The sequence below is a fragment of the Maniola jurtina genome, chromosome 18, assembly GCF_905333055.1.
Source record: "Maniola jurtina chromosome 18, ilManJurt1.1, whole genome shotgun sequence".
Classification (NCBI taxonomy): Eukaryota; Metazoa; Arthropoda; class Insecta; order Lepidoptera; family Nymphalidae; genus Maniola; species Maniola jurtina.
The window spans coordinates 9771727-9787401 of record NC_060046.1 but is presented as its reverse complement, the minus strand read 5'-3'; the positions used below and the strand labels follow the sequence as shown (position 1 = coordinate 9787401).

The 15675-nt window shown below is 39.5% G+C and overlaps 1 protein-coding gene across 1 annotated transcript; it reads left to right on the top strand.

The window, feature by feature from the left end:
* The first annotated feature begins 351 nt into the window (after positions 1-351).
* Positions 352-3107, top strand: LOC123874271 (zinc finger protein basonuclin-2-like). Its single transcript, XM_045919513.1, has one exon. The coding sequence runs from the start codon at positions 627-629 to the stop codon at positions 2724-2726; it is 2100 nt and encodes a 699-aa protein (XP_045775469.1). The 5' UTR covers positions 352-626; the 3' UTR covers positions 2727-3107.
* Positions 3108-15675: the final 12568 nt, after the last annotated feature.

Here is a 15675-nt window from a genome sequence, read left to right as displayed (position 1 = left end):
TTATGTGTCTGAAACTTGCCAACTTATCTACCTATAGAGTCATTTGGGGTAAGAGGACGCAGAGGGTAAAAAGTACGCAGTGCCGATTTTTCGTATTGCTTACTAAATGTATTTTACTCGTAGTTTCAGTTTCATACGGACATTAGAACCCCATTTTCATAGAATGAATAGGAACGTTGATTTAACTGAAATAAAGCGCTGTAGAGCATCTAGATATTATTACGGTAGAGTTAACCACTTAATTTCATGGATTGGCTGGATTCGTTGAAGCATACCTGCGTACGGCTCGTGTGTTGCGGTGCACGCGAGCTCGCAGTCGTATGCACTTACCCGAGTGGTGTGTGGACTGTAGTTACGTAACATGTGATGGTTTGCTTTACTTCTCTCGTGTTTACAGTGGCCGCGCGAGCGAGTGTCGCTTGTCCCCACTGCGCATCGATCCGCTCCGCCCAGCGCTCGCTCCTCCCACCTGTCCCCCCTCCCGCGGCCCCGCGCCCCCTCCCCGGCCGCCGGCCTTTGTCGCGCGCCGCCCGCGCGGTCACCTGTGTCGCACGTCCTCAGTCGCAAAGCGGCCGCGTCGCGCGCCACCCGCTCCGTGCTACGCGCTATATTATGACAGTGACGTGATGGAGGGCAAGGAGTTCGGTGCGGTTCCCGGCTTGCCCGCCGGCCTGGACTACTTCATGATGCCCCGCGTCAGCCAACCCGCGCCTCAGTTCGACTTCAGAAAGTTAGGCGCCAGTTTCAGCGGGCGCGACGAAGACAAGTGCGAGGAGCGACGGACACCGGACTATCCGCCGGAGCGTCGCGACCCGCCACCCGCCCCGTGGCCGCTCGGCCTCGGGGTCCAATTCGTCAACCCCGCCACGGGGAAGAAGAGAGTGCAGTGCAATGTTTGTTTGAAAACTTTTTGCGATAAAGGCGCGCTAAAAATTCATTTCTCGGCGGTTCACTTGCGAGAGATGCACAAGTGTACGGTGGAGGGGTGTACGATGATGTTCAGTTCGCGGCGGTCGAGGAACCGGCACAGCGCTAACCCGAATCCAAAGCTACACTCTCCACACGTGAGACGCAAGATCTCTGCCCACGACGGCAGGTCGTCGCAGCCTTTCCCGCTGCTGCCGGCGCTGGCCCGCCTGCCGCTGCCGCCGCCCGCCCTTCTCCCGCCCGAGCTAGCCGCACGTCTTCCGCCTTCGCTTGCAGCGCCTCCCGGACTCCCTCACCTACCTCCGCGAGTACCCCTCGATGATCTCCGCAACTTCAGTGAAATTGAAAAAATGTACAGAAAGATTCCATCACCCCAGAATCATCACCCTCGCCACGCATTAGATCTCGCTAAACCTGTTGCCGCGCACGAAGAAGAATCTATCGAGTGTAGTGATAACAATGACATTTCTGACGATGAGGACAAAGAAGAACCAGTGATTAAAACCGAGTCTCCCGAGGAGAAACGGTCGTGCTACATCGATGAACCCGAAGATTTAAGTGTAAACAAAAACAAACATGACATTAAAGCCCTTCCTGTGCAATCTGAATCTAGTGCTCGAATAGATCCCACCGTCATAGATGATAAGTCGTCATTGATGCCTAATAAACGTAAGAGAAAAAGCGGGAATCCTACGAGATGTTCGCAAAACAATGAATATAGTGTATCAGACGAAGAGTATAACGGTGATTTATTCAGAAACTTGTCAACGCCTAGTTCTAGTCGAGCTGACGAGGAGCCTCTGTCGCTCAAGAAGCAGAAACCAGAGAAATGGGAGCCATTTCAGAACGGCGAGGAGCCGACTGTGGACTCGGAATCGGTGACGAGAGTGAAGGCTGAAAGTGAATCCGATGATGAGTCTAGTGCGCCGAGCGTCGTGCGAGAAGGCTTGAGACTGCGGTCAGATCTCTACACACCCAGTGATAGTGGCAGTGACTTGCATGCGTTGGAGGAGCGCCTGGCGCGCGCCCGGTCGCGCTCGGCGAGCAGCGACCGGACGGAGGATCGAGCGGATATTAATGATCTCGAAATACCGATAGACGATGAAAATCCCGATCGATGTACGGCGTGTGGCAAAATATTTCAAAACCACTTCACACTGCGAATGCATTATCGAAACGAGCACTTAAAATTGCTGCATCCGTGCGATGTGAACGGCTGCGACGCCGCTTTTCCCTCGCGGCGGAGTCGAGACAGACACAGCTCAAACGTAGACCTGCACCGGCGTTTATTATCAACAACGTCACCCAATGCTCAAGAACAGAGGCCCGCTTTTGAAGTGAACGCTGAACTTCTCAATAAATTATACGCGGACATAAAAGGTCTCGCGTCGACACTAGAAAGTTTGCGATACGGCGATGAGTCTACCCAGATTCCTAGCTACGTGACTGAGACTATGAAGTTTTATAGTAGGAATTTAAGTGCTCTACAAGCCGGAATGTTTCCACAGCTGAGTGATCGGGGGTTTTTTCCGAGTCCCTTCTTGATGGGTAACGGAGCGATGCAGCCTGGAGGCCTGTACGGAGCCTCTGCGGGGGCGCAGTCGGCGCGAGAGTCATTATCGCCTCTGTCAGCGTCGTCTCCTCCGGTCATTTCGCCGGGCAGGCTCGACGCGGCGCACGCTCGGCCCAGAGACGACGCCAACCTGCTTTTTCGCGAGACCACAGAATCCTACAAGAAGATGACTTCCCTGTGCGAACGCCAGGAGCAGCTGTACCAGCACCACGTGCCGGTGTCATGACGCACCCCGTACAACCCCCGCGCGACCTGGTGATACCTCACTTCCTAAGCCTATGCGCACAGACTTTGTATATTTAATTGTTAATAATTTTAATTGTGTTAATTCTATCATATTTCGTTTTGTATTTTCTTGTGATATTTAGACAAATATATCGTAATAATTTTATCGATCCCACGAACTGTAAGTTATAGGGGATATTACCGCTTGGGTATTAAGTTTGCGTTTGTGCGAAGTGCAATACGGACTCGGAATATTATAAATATTAATGGAATCGGCGGCGTACGATATGGTATCGTGTAGAGTATTCGTAATCGATGTTGAAAGTAAACGTTCATAATGATCAGCTTCATTTATTGTTCTGGCGCAATAAACTCATTGAGGAAAAAACTACACTTGTTTTTATTTCTATAGCGGTAAGTGTGAGAAATTGGGAGGCCTTTGCTGTTGTTATTGATGAATCTGGTAATAATGACAATCTCACTATAAGGCAAAATAATGCAGTCTTAGATGGAACTGAACCTGAAATAGAATTGAAAAACTTTACAGTAGGATAATTAACTTATTGGTTTCTATTTTATTACAAGATAGATAAGTAAATGGAAATCCAAATCAAAAATCTCAAACGGTAGCTTCTTTTTAATCAGGCAGATTCAAAATAGATAATTTTGGAAAGATCGTTTTCACAATTGGACTAATTTCTGAAAAACATTCAAATCCACCACCGTGTTATCGTTGAAGTTAGAACATTTTTCAAAATAATCCTAATTTGGAAACGAGGAATTTTTGCTTTAGCTTGGAAGGTAACTTATAAAGGGTAATTCGGTTACGGCTTATTAATAACAATGTAAAGTGCCACGAGCGCTGGTTGCGGGTTGTTCAAGTGGAACAGACATCTGCTTATACAATTTTTTGTTGCATTCAAGTTACGCTGCTTAATAACCCTTTTCAATGTTTATATGCTTCAAATGATGGACTTTTACGCTTGCTTTGTGTTGACCTTTAATTTTTTATTTGCCGTGGACAGGAAATAGCGTGTGTCCCGTAAATCTGATTACTTCGTATAATGAAGAGGGATTCCAATAAGATTGATTTGATAAAAATACATATAAGTATAACTCAAAATTAAAAAAAACACCCGACACAAAAATCTCTATAAGAAAACTAGAAAAGAGCTGGTAACTCTCAAACGGCTGAACCGATTTTCTTCGATTATAGCTAACAACACTCTCGATCAAGTCACCTTTCAAACAAAAAAACTAAATTAAAATTGGTTCATTTGTTTAGGAGCTACGATACCACAGACAGATACACAGACACACAGATACACACGTCAAACTTATAACACCCCTCTTTTTGGGTCGGAGGTTAAAAACATATTGAACAGAAAGGTTCAGAAATAGATACCTAATAGGTATATTCTTTATTGCCATACAAAACATATAAACATACAAAAAAAAACAATTAATAGAAAAATAAAGTAAAGTTAGAGCAAGTTAGAAAAGCTCTGGCACTGCCATTCTTTTTCAGTTTATTTCAGAAAAAAATTGTTCCAGGAAATCAATGGGTTTTCCCATACTTCATGTCAAGAGTGAATCTTAGGTAACTTATAACCAAGTGCGCTCCTTATGCTGCATCATCACTTGCTAGTAGGTCTGATTGCGGTCAAGCGCTAGTCTGTAAATTAAAAAAAAACTGCATTAAAATATTGTCCAAGTAGTAGAAAAAAGCAAATAAGGGTAGGTGCAATTTAATTTGTAACTAGCCGATGCCCGCGACTTCACCCGCGTGGAATTAGGTTTTTAGAAATCCCGTGGGAACTCTTTAATTTTCCGGGATAAAAAGTAGCCTATGTTCCACTATCCAGGATATTATCTATCTCTGTTCTAAATTTCAGCCAAATCCATCTAGTAGTTTTTGCGTGAAGGAGTAACAAACACACACACACACATACACACAAACGTTCGCGCCTTTATAATATTAGTGTGATTTTTTTAACTAATTTGAATAGTGTCATACAAGAGCACAGCTGATGATAAAGAGAGGTTCATCTAATTACCAAGCAAGTAGTTTAATTAAAGGTTTTTGAAATAATCTAGTTTTCAATACTTACCTACCTAAGGAATAAATGAAATATCTACCAATACTTGATGAATCACCTAACGAAGAAAATTACGTTTTAAATACACATAATAAACGCTAGATGCCTAGTTATTTCTGTACTCTGACTGACTGGGAAATAGTAAAAATTTTATGACCATTTAAAAGCTAATTCGAACTCTAATAGGTAAATTCATTTTAACCATTGATACAATTAAAAACTTATAAACAAAATATATTCGATCGTTAATGTCATGTTTAATAATAATTTAAATTGTACCAATGACCAATATTTGAGATGAATTTAAAAATACAGTTGAATAATTGCCGCTTGAACGCAATTTAGGTAATCAATGATCATATTATACCAAAATTTCTGATTCACTTTTGTGAGAATAGGTAGGCAGGAAGGAATAGCTAATTGTCTAAAGGTGATTTAAAAAAAATAGTCTTTTTAAACATTAGTAATGTTTTCCTTTTCTTTTCAAAAACTTTTCTATCTCGTGCTACGACCTACCTATATTCGCAAAACTTATCTCCCTTAATGACCTAGAAGCTTTTATACTCTACCATTCGATGGACTATTGCTGTACCTTACTTACGATAAAATTGATGGTTACCTAGGTGGGTTTCGAAACAGATCTCCATTTAGTTCTCAATTCTCTCTCTCAGATTTGTCAGCTATAGAGGCTTCTTATCAGTCTAGAAAGGCGTACAAAGCGAGACGATAGGTATGCTTTTCAAAACCTAAATATACCAGTATGATTTCACTGAGTAGGAATCCATATCATACAACAATGACTCGGAATGATCAGTCATACCCGTGAGAACACGAGTGATACAAAATATAGACCGAGAAATAATTATAGGGTGACGACCAAATGCTAATTCATAATTCTTAGGTGGACCTGCAGAAAAAATTGACAAGTGTAAGATACTAGCGGAGTTTTTGGTTCTGTAAGATGGAGTCTAATTTGAAAAGACAGATAGCTAGAACTTGTAAATTAGTATTTTTATATAGCTAGGTATATAATATTACATATAGTTTCTTCTACATTTACGACACTCGGCTTTACTCGAGATTAAAAGACATAGAAAAATATTGTGTATCATCATATAGACTATGCATATAGATTATTTGAGCCATATAAAGGCGAATGATTTGACTTTTCACATGAGTTTCGTTGTACATTATGATGTTGCTCATCTAAAATCCTGAATTTTATACCCCTTGTATACTTCGCAAGCATATCTAAAGACTCTATTTTGAAACCTATACCTTATAATGTTTCCCCATCTAAAGTCCTGCATCAATCACTTTACTAATCTAGTTAGTGATTTTAAAAGGATCTTGCACTCTATTCTTGTAATTTTAAGCCTATCCGAGGGCTTCCAGGATTTTAATAGTCTTCTGTCACCAGAAAACCATTCTGTTACCAGAAAAGGCAAGTAAGTATGCCCGGTTGCTACATATTTCTCACAATCAGATTTTTTCTCATCTTCTTCAGATGCCCCATAATAGCTCCCATATATCTTCCTTCTCGAATATTGTCAGTTTTCATAGTCGTTGTTGTCGTCAACCAATAGAAGGTCATTCCTGGAAATAGATCCCTTCAAATCAAGAGTGAATCTAGGCATCTTCTAGGCAATCGCGCTCCATCTTAGGCTGCATCATAACTTGCTAGCAGGTTTGATTGCAGGCATGCGCTAGTTTTAAATTAAAAAAAATTGGTTGTCTGTAAAGTCGGTTTACTGAAGATAGTTGAACGTGACAACAAAGGCCGATTGTGCTTCTTTGTCGCTAGTTCCGCGCTCTCGCTTGCACTTCAAGCCTTACATGGAACGCCTCAGAGCGAGGTAACGCCGCATGAGTCATGTTTTTTCGTGCGTGCAGCCGGCTCTATCGAATTATAAGACGTTGTCACGTCAAAAAGCGATTTTTTCATGGATTGGGGATCCCTAAATTGACCGCTATTACCTACAGCATATCAAGGCTGATATGCTCTGAAGGCTGACGCATGGAGCAGTTTTTGTTCGTAATAACATGCTGTTGGATTGACAAAACGCTATGAAGGATTTAAGTTCATTTAAGAAGTCGTTTGTGGTTCATTTATTTCAGGTGTTTTCTTTGGTGGCGTTTAATTTGGCATTTGTTTTTAGGTAACCTTGCAGTTAAGGTGATTGATGTGCTTTGTAATTAGACATTTTATCATTATTATATTTGAGATGATTTGCCTGCTGTTCAGCTTTTTTCATGTGCGATTCATACTTTTTAAAAATGATTAGGTAACCCACCTTTAGTATAGGTCTTTATTGATGTTATTAGAGACAGATAATAAATATTATCATAATGTTATTTTTCTCTTATTAAGTAAAATTACAGTTTCCTGTAGTAAAAGTAGACACTTTTAACTTTGACTTTTATTTGTTTGGATTTATGTCAGTTCTGGAAATCTATACCTAATCAGTATAAGGGTTCATGCTTCATGTCATAGTTACAAGGCAAGTTAGATTTTCATAACTAGCTTATGACCGCCATTTCGTCCACATCCCCTATTTTACCCCCTCAGGGGTTGAATTTTCAAAAATCCTTTCTTAGCGGATGTCTACGTCACATTACTTACCTAATAGCTATCTGGATGTCAAATTTTAGTCTGATCCATCCAGTAGTTTGAGCTGTGAGTTGATCGAACAGTTTGTCACGTTTTATATAGGTACTTAGTAAGTAGGTAGATATCTATTTAATATTTAGACTTTATAGGACTCCCTGTCCCTAGCTTTAGTTTTAAGTTAACGTAATTAATTATCACCACTAAGTACATCATTGTTTGACAATCAGAAAGTATACTAGTACCCAGTTTGAATAAATGACTTTGACTTTGACTATATAAATTAAGCGTCAATATATCTAGTTTAATCCAATTATTAAATTAGTAGACATCTACACTGTAGTTTCCCTAAAGAAAGCTATTAATATCGTACTGCGCAATCAAACAGCCAACAAGGGATGAAAGGGATTAACCGCAGAGTTTGTCAACCCTTAATTAATAAAGCTTGAACTGTTGACGCCTTGGGCTATGTCTGTAATCCCGCGTTCTAGCGTAGGTACCTACCTAAAATATTAAGATCCCGAGTGTACCAAGTAGTTACGTACTCAAGAAAAACATGATTTCAAAATATTCCAACCCGATTTTTTTTTAGATTTTAGGGTTCCGTATCTCAAAAGGAAAAACGGAACCCTTATAGGATCACTTTGTTGTCTGTCTGTCTGTCTGGCTGTCCGTCCGTCCGTTCGTCCGTCGTCTGTCAAGAAACCTATAGGGTACTTTCCGTTGACCTAGAATCATGAAATTTGGCAGGTAGGTAGGTCTTATAGCACAAGTACAGGAATAAATCTGAAAACTGCGAATTTTTGGTCATATCATTAAAAAAAAAAATATGTTTCGATTTTCAAAGTAAGATAACTATACCAAGTGGGGTATCATATAAAAGGGCTTTACCTGTACGTTCTAAAACAGATTTTTATTTTATTTTTTGATTTATCATCCAAAATGTTGGAAAAAATACCCGAGTACGGAACCCTCAGTGCGCGAGTCTGACTCGCACTTGGCCGTTTTTTTTTTTAATTTTTTGTCATGAATAGTAATGATAGTGCTCAAGACGCGAAGAGTGTATTTCGAGGGGGTCCGGGATTCGACCCCGGGGATCTGATACCTTTCCTAACTTTTCCAAGTTATAGGTGGGTACGTGTATTTTAAGCAATTAAATAGGTATCACTTGATTTACCTAACGCTGAAGGAAAACATGTTAGGAAACCGGCATGCCTGAGAGTTCTCCATGATGTTTTCAAAGGTGTGTGAAGTCTGCCAATCGCACTGGGTTAGCAGCATGGCGGACTATCGCTTGAACCCTTCTCATTCTGAGCCGAGACCCGTGCTTAATAGTGAGCCGTCTATTAGGTTGATCATGATGATCCGGTGGTGGTTGGACTGTTGGAGTGGCATATATGCGTTTCTACCTAAATTACGTGAGCACAAACCTTCGCCACTAGATGGCGTTAGTAGATCGAAGTCTGCAACGTCCATTCATATTAATTTATAAAAGTCCATAATAATTTTAATCTAAATATTAAAAACGTAATAGTAGACACAGTTTTACGATAATAGTATAGTATAGCACTGCCACTTCAGCTGGCTAATAGTTTGGGCTATGTCAGTGACCTTGGTTCTCCTGCGGATCTCCTCATTTCGGATCTTATCCCTCAGGGAAACTCCTAACATAGCCCTCTCCATAGCGCACTGAGCGACTTTGAAGTTTGAATTTATGGACAAGGCCGTTTATCAGTGTGCACGTTTTAGCACCATAGGTGAAGACGGGCAGGACACACTGGTTAAAGACCAAAGGTATGGGGTGTTTATAATATAGATATTCTAATAATAATTTACTCACAGAGGCGTATCTTTAAGAAATTTATAATTATGCAGTACCATAATAATATGAAACTCTTAATAGCTTCACCGTTAAGAGACATGACACCTCGTGTGACCTAAAAGGTCGCAGGTTCGATGCCGCATCCTGTTGACGCACCTGCTTAAGTAAGATAAGTAATTTATATACCTTCCTATTTTATTTATATTCAGTACTAGAGGATGCCTGCGACTTCGTCCGCGTGGATGTTGGTTATTGAAGATCCCGTGGGAACTGTTTGGTTTTTCGGGATAAAAAGTAGCCTATGTTCGTCCCCGGGATATAAGCTAACTGTACCAAATTTCGTCAGAATCGGTTTAACTGTTGGGCCGTGAAAAGGTAGCAGACAGACAGACAGATAGTCACACTTTTGCATTTATAATATTATATAAGTATGGATTTGGATAATCCAGCGGCGCCCTGCGACTCGTTTGATTGCGTCTGTCTATAATGGGGGGTCTTCAGGCGCTGTGTCTGTGCGTCTATCGGTTTTATGAACTAAGTATGCGCCCTGCGGCAATGCCACTTCAGCTTAGCAACCCGTTGAGCTAAGTAAATTTACTCATTACTATTTTACCAGTTATTCTGGTTCCCCTATGGATCTCTTTATTTTTGATTTGATCACGTAGAGAAAATCTAGGCATAGCTCTCTCCATCGCCCGCTAAATGACTGAGCTTTCTTATGAGGTTCACTGTCTCGGATCCATAATATATCATCACTGGCAACACGCACTGTTCAATGACTTTGGTCTTCACGCATTGAGGAATTTTGGATGAAAAAGACATCTAGAAACTTTCAGAATCGCGCTGTGCTGCCCAACCGAGTTGCATTCGGCGACTTAGGTACCTCTTTCTCGAAATTAGACCTACCTAAAAATAAGGATACATTTTTGGTAAATCGACACAGCTATTTTCCTGAAGCGATCACAAAGTTAATTACCCAAGACATTATCATCACAACATACATAATTAATAACAAAGATACACGGGAAATCTTAAGGAATGTACCTTTAAGGAAGCTCCGAGTCAACACCGCCTGAGGGCTCACTTTAATCCCCTGTCTCTTACAAACTTGTGTAAAGCTTAGTGGGAATGGCTAATGATTCTTTTAATCTGTTTAAAAATGCTCAAAGGAGTTCAAAGGCTTCTAAAATGAAGCCGCGGGGGCTATTTTTAGGGTTCCGTACCGCTTGCCGTCAAACTTACCGTTTGTCAAGAAAAACCTATGCGGTACTTCCCGTTGACCTAGAATAATTAAAGGCAGACTAGGTACCTATGTCTTATAGCTATATCTTATAGTAAATGAAAAAATCCGAAAACTGTGCATTTGTGGTTATAGCTATCACAAAAAAAATGTGTTCATGAACATAATTAAGTATAGTTTTCAAATCAATGGCACTTACAGTGGCTTGACTTTATATGCAGATAAAAGTGTTAAAATGTCTTGTAGGTACGATACTGTGGTACGGAACCCTTCGTGTGTGGGTCCGACACGCACTTGATAGGGTTTTTAAAAGAATTTTCCGGTTTTAAATGTCGTAATTTTCTTGTAAAATACGACCGTAACAGTTTATCTTTTGAATTATATAATCATAACAGTTCTAAGTTTTATTCCAAGCGCTTCTACATGATCAAAAGTCTTATTAAAATTGCTTTGAAAATTACGTTTTCACGATTTTCTTTACTATGTTTGTATTGTATAGACGCAGGCTTTATTTCTCGGAAGTCCTTGACATACAAGGAACCCGCCCGTTGCTTCGCCCGCGTAGATTTTTATTTTTACTAAATGCCGAGGGATTCCAGAATAAACGTTACCTATGTTCCCCAGGATATACCTAAGTACTTATTATAAGCTATCCTGGACCAAATGCTCAAAATCGGTTAAAAATCCCGTGGAAACTCTTGGATTTTCCAAGTCATCAAAATCATTTAAATGGATGAACCGTGAAAAGCTAGCAGACAGACAGACAGATACACACAATTTAGTATCTATAACATTAGTAGGATGGATTAAAGTCTTATTTTAAAGTTCTTGCTGACGATGCGTTTCTAACAATAGGTATATATACCTACTTACGCACTTTTTTTTTATTTTTTATTATATAGCTATTTTATCTGTTGCTAATTACATTGCAACAACCTTAACAACTATCACTTATAATATTAATATTGTAATATACTTAATCTAAACCTAAACCTATTTTTTTTTCCCAGCTCTTTATCCTCTATCGTTGCATTCCACATTATTTAATTACTTAATAGAAGTTAACTATATTATTATTACTTAACTTATTACAAAATATAATTTACTGTTTATATAATCATAAATATGCTGTTTATAAAATATCAAATTATTACTTTCTTTCCTACTTACGCACTACGGTTCATAACAATGAAAATACGAGTACATTTCTGATAAATTCAGCCTTGCAAAATCATAAGCGGCTCGGCTACGTCAGGATCCCGCGAAAACAAAGGAAAACAATACTTGTAAATGCCTGTAAAGCCCGCCGCGAGTGACGTAAAAACCGTGACGCAACTTGACGCGTGACGTCGCGATTGTCTTTGATCACAACATGTGAATTATTCATCGGATGTTACCCCTCCTGTCATGGATACTATTTGCATTACAACAGTTTTGCGGGCTGGTAGAGTTTCGTTCATAAATGTGGATGCCGTTAGATAACAAGTAAGTAGAAATTCATACCTCCGATAACTTTATTGTACAAGCGTAAATTAAAAAATTTTAACACCCCCGACAAGTGAAGGTTACAGTAACTAGAAAAGAGCTGATAACTTTCAAACGGCTGAACCGATTTTCTTGGATTATAGCTAAGAACACTCTCGATCAAGCCACCTTTCAAACAAAAAAACTAAATTATAATCGGTTTATTAGTTTAGGAGTTACGATGCCATAGACAGATACACAGATACACACGTCAAACTTATAAAACCCCTCTTTTTGAAAATGTGCTGACTGTCCGTCCATTGTCTTTTCATGTCCTGGCCGTTTAGCTGATTTTCATGTTGGGTACAGAAATAGCTTGCATCCCGGGGTATTTACCTACTGAAAAATCAGTGTTGCTACAGACAAGGTTAAAAAAAGCTATAAGTAAGTACAGCCATGCGATGAACATGCGGCTGTCTCTTTAGGTAGGTACCTAGTACCTACTTACCTAAGTAGTATGGCTGAAAATCTTAAATTCTTATCCTTCTACCATCTAAGCACTTCAAGATACTATGTTAGTAGGTAAGTACTTAATATTTTTCACATCTACAGGAAAAATCATTTTTTCATTTTCCAAAAGCATGTTTGGCACCCCTAACATTTCTCACCAGTCATTTTTAAAGGACAAAAATGACAAGCGCTCATATCCGAAGGATAAAAAGACAGGCATAGAGTGCACATGTCAAAAATATCACTTCCGCGCGTCAGGGCTGCCACAGCGTTTAGCATTTGAATGCGGACGGTAATGTGACAAGCGAAAACCCTGGGTGTCGGGTTTGCGAGTGGATATGTGCAAATTCAGGCTGTACCATATTATAATATGAGAGTTTTTATGTGATCTGTTTCTGTAATAACGCATTTAAATTATTATGTAAGTAAATATATAAAAGAAAAAGCTGAGTGAAGAATGACTGACTGACTAATTTAACAACGTACAGCTCAAACTATCGGACGGATCGGGTTAAAAATTGGCATGCAGATAGCTATTATGACGTAGACATCGGCTAAAAAAAGTTTATCCTCTAAAAGGGTAAACATAGGTTTAAAATGAGTATATTCCACGCGGACGAAGTCGCGAGCATAAGTTACTTATTATATTAAATGCAATATTTAAGATGCAATAACTAAAGACCGTGATAACCTTGTGATCAAGACGTTCACCTCCTCCATTCGGGAGTAGGGGATTTGATCCCGGGCACGCACCTCTAACTCTTAGGAGCTATGTGCCTGAGAGTTCTTCACAATGTTCTCAAAGTTGTGTGAAGTCTGGCAATTCACACTGGGCCAGCGCAGTGTGGCGAACTGTGGCCTAAGAAGACTTGTGCTCAGTAGTTAGCTTGTGATAGGTTCATAATGATGATTATTTTCAATTTACCGTCTATAGGTATCACGCAAAATATCTAGCAGTGATAAACATAAAAATATTAAAGAAGTATAAAAAACAGTGCTGAACATATTAACATGACAATAACCATAAAGATTGTCGTAAAACAAATCATCTTCGCGCCGAGGGTGAGTTTCTCCCTCAACCACGCACCACCCTTGCTTCAATGCTATCTGAATTTTATTGGCGACATTTGCCGTCAATATTTCTTTGAGTAGCCAGCCTCATAAAAGAATAGATGTGCCTTGAATAAGTTTAAGGTTATAAAAAAACCGGCTAAGTGCGAGGCAGACACGCGCACCGGGGGTTCCGTACTCGGGTATTTTTCCGACATTTTGCACGATAGATCAAAAACTATTGTGCGTCAAAATAAGTAAAAATCTGTTTTAGAATGTACAAGTAAAGCCCTTTCATATGATACCCTACTTGGTATAGTTATCTTACTTTGAAAATTAAAAGAAATTTTAATTTATTTCTGTGATGTAACCACAAAATCACGGTTTTCAGATTTATTCCTTTACTTGTGCTAAAAGACCTACCTACCTGCCAAATTTCATGACTCTAGGTCAACGGGAAGTACCCTATAGGGACATACAGACAGACAGACAGACATACATACAAACAGACAGACAGACAACAAAGAGATCCTATAAGGGTTCCGTTTTTCCTTTTGAGGTACAGAACCCTTAAAAGAATTTAAAGTAATGTTACAGAGTCAGAATATGGTAGGACTCTATCCGTGAAAAGAATTTAGTACATATAGCGCTAACAAAAATAGAAATCACTTGTTCCAAAAACATATTCGGAAAAAATATTCATAATATTTCGCAAGCGATATTTCCAATACCCACCGTCTTCTTGCGTGTCAAACACACTCATACCAATCGATATTTATGTCGTCCCAAAATACACAGCGAGATATCATCATAAATACCTTACAGCCATACATAATACCGATTATCGTCAATCACTGCTAAAACAACAAGACGGACATAATTTCCACGCCGATGTGTCGATACTGCGCACACGCATGTTTTTCTTGGGTGCCATTAGCCGCCGAAAATAGTTTATTAATGATACTTATAGCCACTTGTTAAGTTGAAGTATTGGGGGAAAATAAGATAATTTGACCTAAATAATTTAAAAACACAAGACTAAAAAGCAACTCTAAAAGCCTATGGATATTTTTTTTTTGTTTTATTGACAAAAAATAGCGTGCGCTCTTTTGAATGGGGCTCCATGCCGCATCTTCGATAATAACTGATATTCCCTATCCAGTGGACCGCACAGACTAGCGCGACGGGACGATTCGTATTCCCAATAACAACGCTTGAATGTTTTGCGCGGACGTTCCTGTAGTGTGTTTCCGCCCTTATAGTTCGATGGGACGGCAATCCAACACGACCTGAAGGAGATCAGGCGCTGGATTTAAGTTGTTTTATTAACCCCCGACCCAAAAAGAGGGGTGTTATAAGTTTGACGTGTGTATCTGTGTATCCTTCTGTGGCATCGTAGGCTCCTTAACGAATGAACCGATTTTAATTTAGTTTTTTTTTGTTTAAAAGGTGTACTGTGGCATCGTAGCTCCTAAACGAATGAACCGATTTTAATTTAGTTTTTTTTGTTTGAAAGGTAGCTTGATCGAGAGTGTTCTAAGCTATAATCCAGAAAAATCAGTTCAGCCGTTTGAAAGTTATCAGCTCTTTTCTATTAACTGTAACCTTCACTTGTCGGGGGTGTTATAAATTTTTAATTTTCACTTGTATTAGTAGGAGATGACACGAGATAGAGTTTTACAGCACGCCAATCTTTTCTTATTAATAAATTTTGTATTTAATAGTTTGGTATGTTATTCAAATGGTCCGAGTAACTTTCAACAATATATTTCTTAAGAAAATAGCTAAAGCCGAAATACCATGTGAAAAACGATGTATTTTATGAGTGCGCGTCGATGTCGAGTGGCAACATAAACGTCACGTATCGACACCGCGCTCTTGGCGCGCGCTCAAATTGATATTGAATTTATTTTCAATTTTAACGCGCCCTCCTTAACGACACAGACCAACCGATTTTCACAGAGAAAGCAAATATTAAATTTTAAAAAAAGTTTCTTTTTCGTACTTACCTTTCCTTTTCTTAGGTAAGTGCCAAGCCAACAGCGACTTTACCTATTTATTATACGTCTTTGTCAGTCTACACCATTTAGCTATCATAGTGCCCACTTAAACAATAGTATAGAAATGACGATATAGTCATTAAATGATTATTTAAAT

What these genes read in the sequence shown, in the direction of transcription:
- LOC123874271 (XM_045919513.1), top strand. Translation starts at nt 627, where the DNA reads ATGGAGGGCAAGGAGTTCGGTGCGGTTCCCGGCTTGCCCGCCGGCCTG.